Source organism: Pediculus humanus, genomic scaffold (genome assembly GCF_000006295.1).
Source record: "Pediculus humanus corporis 1103172108269 genomic scaffold, whole genome shotgun sequence".
NCBI lineage: Eukaryota > Metazoa > Arthropoda > Insecta > Psocodea > Pediculidae > Pediculus > Pediculus humanus.
In genome coordinates this window covers 420,072-422,142 of record NW_002987838.1, presented here as the reverse complement: position 1 = coordinate 422,142, position 2,071 = coordinate 420,072, and the positions used below count along the sequence as shown (strand labels likewise).

The 2,071-nt window shown below is 29.9% G+C and overlaps 1 protein-coding gene across 1 annotated transcript in view; it reads right to left on the bottom strand.

Moving 5' to 3' along the window:
* Phum_PHUM503120 (uncharacterized protein) overlaps positions 1-1,199 on the bottom strand; it is a gene marked incomplete at both ends in the record, with an annotated part of 6,768 nt that extends 5,569 nt beyond the window's left edge. Inside the window, 2 exons of the mRNA XM_002430829.1 lie at positions 685-799; positions 1,003-1,199. Coding sequence (XP_002430874.1) covers positions 685-799; positions 1,003-1,199 — 312 coding nt within the window. The remainder of the gene's footprint in view (positions 1-684; positions 800-1,002) is intronic.
* Between the last annotated feature and the right edge of the window lie 872 nt (positions 1,200-2,071).

Sequence of the window (2,071 nt, the reverse complement as noted above, 5' to 3'; positions counted from 1 at the left end):
AAAAATCGTGACATAATCGCGTCACGATCGTGATCAAATCGTAACGTGTTACACGTGACGTGTAAAATTTTTTGGAATAACAAAACACGAAATGACCGTTAACGAAAATAAATTCAAGTGCAACATTATTCGTTGATGACATTGAACAATAACAACATTCGAACACACTTGGATTCGGGGGGAGGGGGGGGGAAAAAGGCGTGACTTTCGTGTCACGGAAATGAAGAATTAAACCAAAAAAAAAAAAAAAATTGTGATTGTTTGTACTTCCTTCCTAAAACAATAAAAAAATTTTCATTTTAAATATAAAAAAAAATAAAATCGATAACCTCATCTTCTTCTTCTTCTTCTTTCACAAGTTTTTTTTTTTTTTGGGCGTTAAAGATGGCGGTGGTGTTGGTGGTAAAATTCAAAAACGATCGAAAATAAAAGCTTCAGGTAGAGAGAGAGAGAGAGAGAGAGAGAGACAGGTGAAAATATTTTTCTATAAGTTGGTGGAGGTATACTAAAAAATATTCAGTTGAATTTCTTTGTTTGAAAACAATCATTCCTCTTGGATACCTGATGAAAATCTTCATTTTTAGGTTTTGTTTTATTATCCGTCGTCACGGTCGTGAAATAAAATCAAATTTTTTACTCTTCTCAGACAAAAAAGTTCGTTAAAAAAAAAAAAAAGAAACTTACCTCGTAATAATAGAGAGGAATATTGTGCGTCACAACTTCGGATATGACATAAGCTATACAGATAACTACGAGAAGTTTTGCGTATATAAAACTCATTATTATGAAAAGTGAAGTCCTGAAAAAGACAAAAAAAAAACAGGATGAATTAGTTTTTTCCCTTTTTTACTACATCGCACGCCACTCGTCCTTATCATCTCTTAATTTAACCTAGTTATTAAGCTGGAAAAAAAATAATAATAATAAATGGTACGGTTGGATGCTGCATGGACCATTTCCTAACCGAGATTTTTCGTATTAGACCCTTTAGCTAAAAGCTACCTTTTGGGTTCTTCCTTGCTGTTGTTGCACTTCCCTTGTTTCTTATTTTTTTCCATTTCCATTTCTTTGTTTGTCGTATTATTTTGTTCTGGAGTGGCATCGCTTTTACCATGTTGCCTAAGCGACACGGGGAGCGTTGCCATATTGTCGATTGATTCAACGGATTCAACTGTTGCTACTTTAACTTCTCCCGGCATTTTATTTATTTATAACGTTTTTTTCCCTTTCTTTCTTTTTATTTTCTTTCAAGTTAGTTTATTTATTGTTTATTCCATTTGTTTTTCTCATCTCGATTATCTATTTCACAACAACCACAACAACAACAAACAAGAAACATTTTAAAATTTATTAATTAATACAACCAAAAAAAATAAAAAAAAAACTCGTTGTGTCTTAGGTGTTAATAATGAGATTTAAACTCGAAGAAATTTTTTTTTAATATAATTTTTTATACTTTTGACCCTACATAAATACATAGATACATAAATAAATAAGTAAATAAATAAATAAATTTAAATTATTATTTTATGTACATAACCGACGATTTAAACAAGTTTTTTCCAATTGAAAAATTAGTATTAAAAAAAAAAAAGGTCAAAGTTCTCTTCGAATTAAAAGAAAAAAAAAAATTAATAATAATAATAATAATTAAACTTTCACTTCCATGGTAAAAGTTATTATGTACCTCACCCCCTCACCCCCTTCCCCCCCCCAAAAAAAAAATCAATAACTGATACTAAATAATAATTTTTTTTTTTTTTTAAATAAATTTTTAACAACGAGAAAATTATTCGTTTTTGGTTGGATCCCCACCGTATTCTGTGACGTATACGAATAGAGTAAATAAACAAGAGCCTGAACGTAATAATAATAATAATAATAATGATGATGATGATAACGAAGAAACGCAAATTTATCGATTTAAATTAAATCTCTCTTTTTATTTGTTTAATAGACCAATCAACCGTGTTAGGAAAAACTCGTCAAAGGAAATTTTGATTTCAATATAAAAAGGCAAAAAAAGGGGGGAGGGGGAGGGAAATTTTTTTTTTTTTCCTTGGGAGGCAAT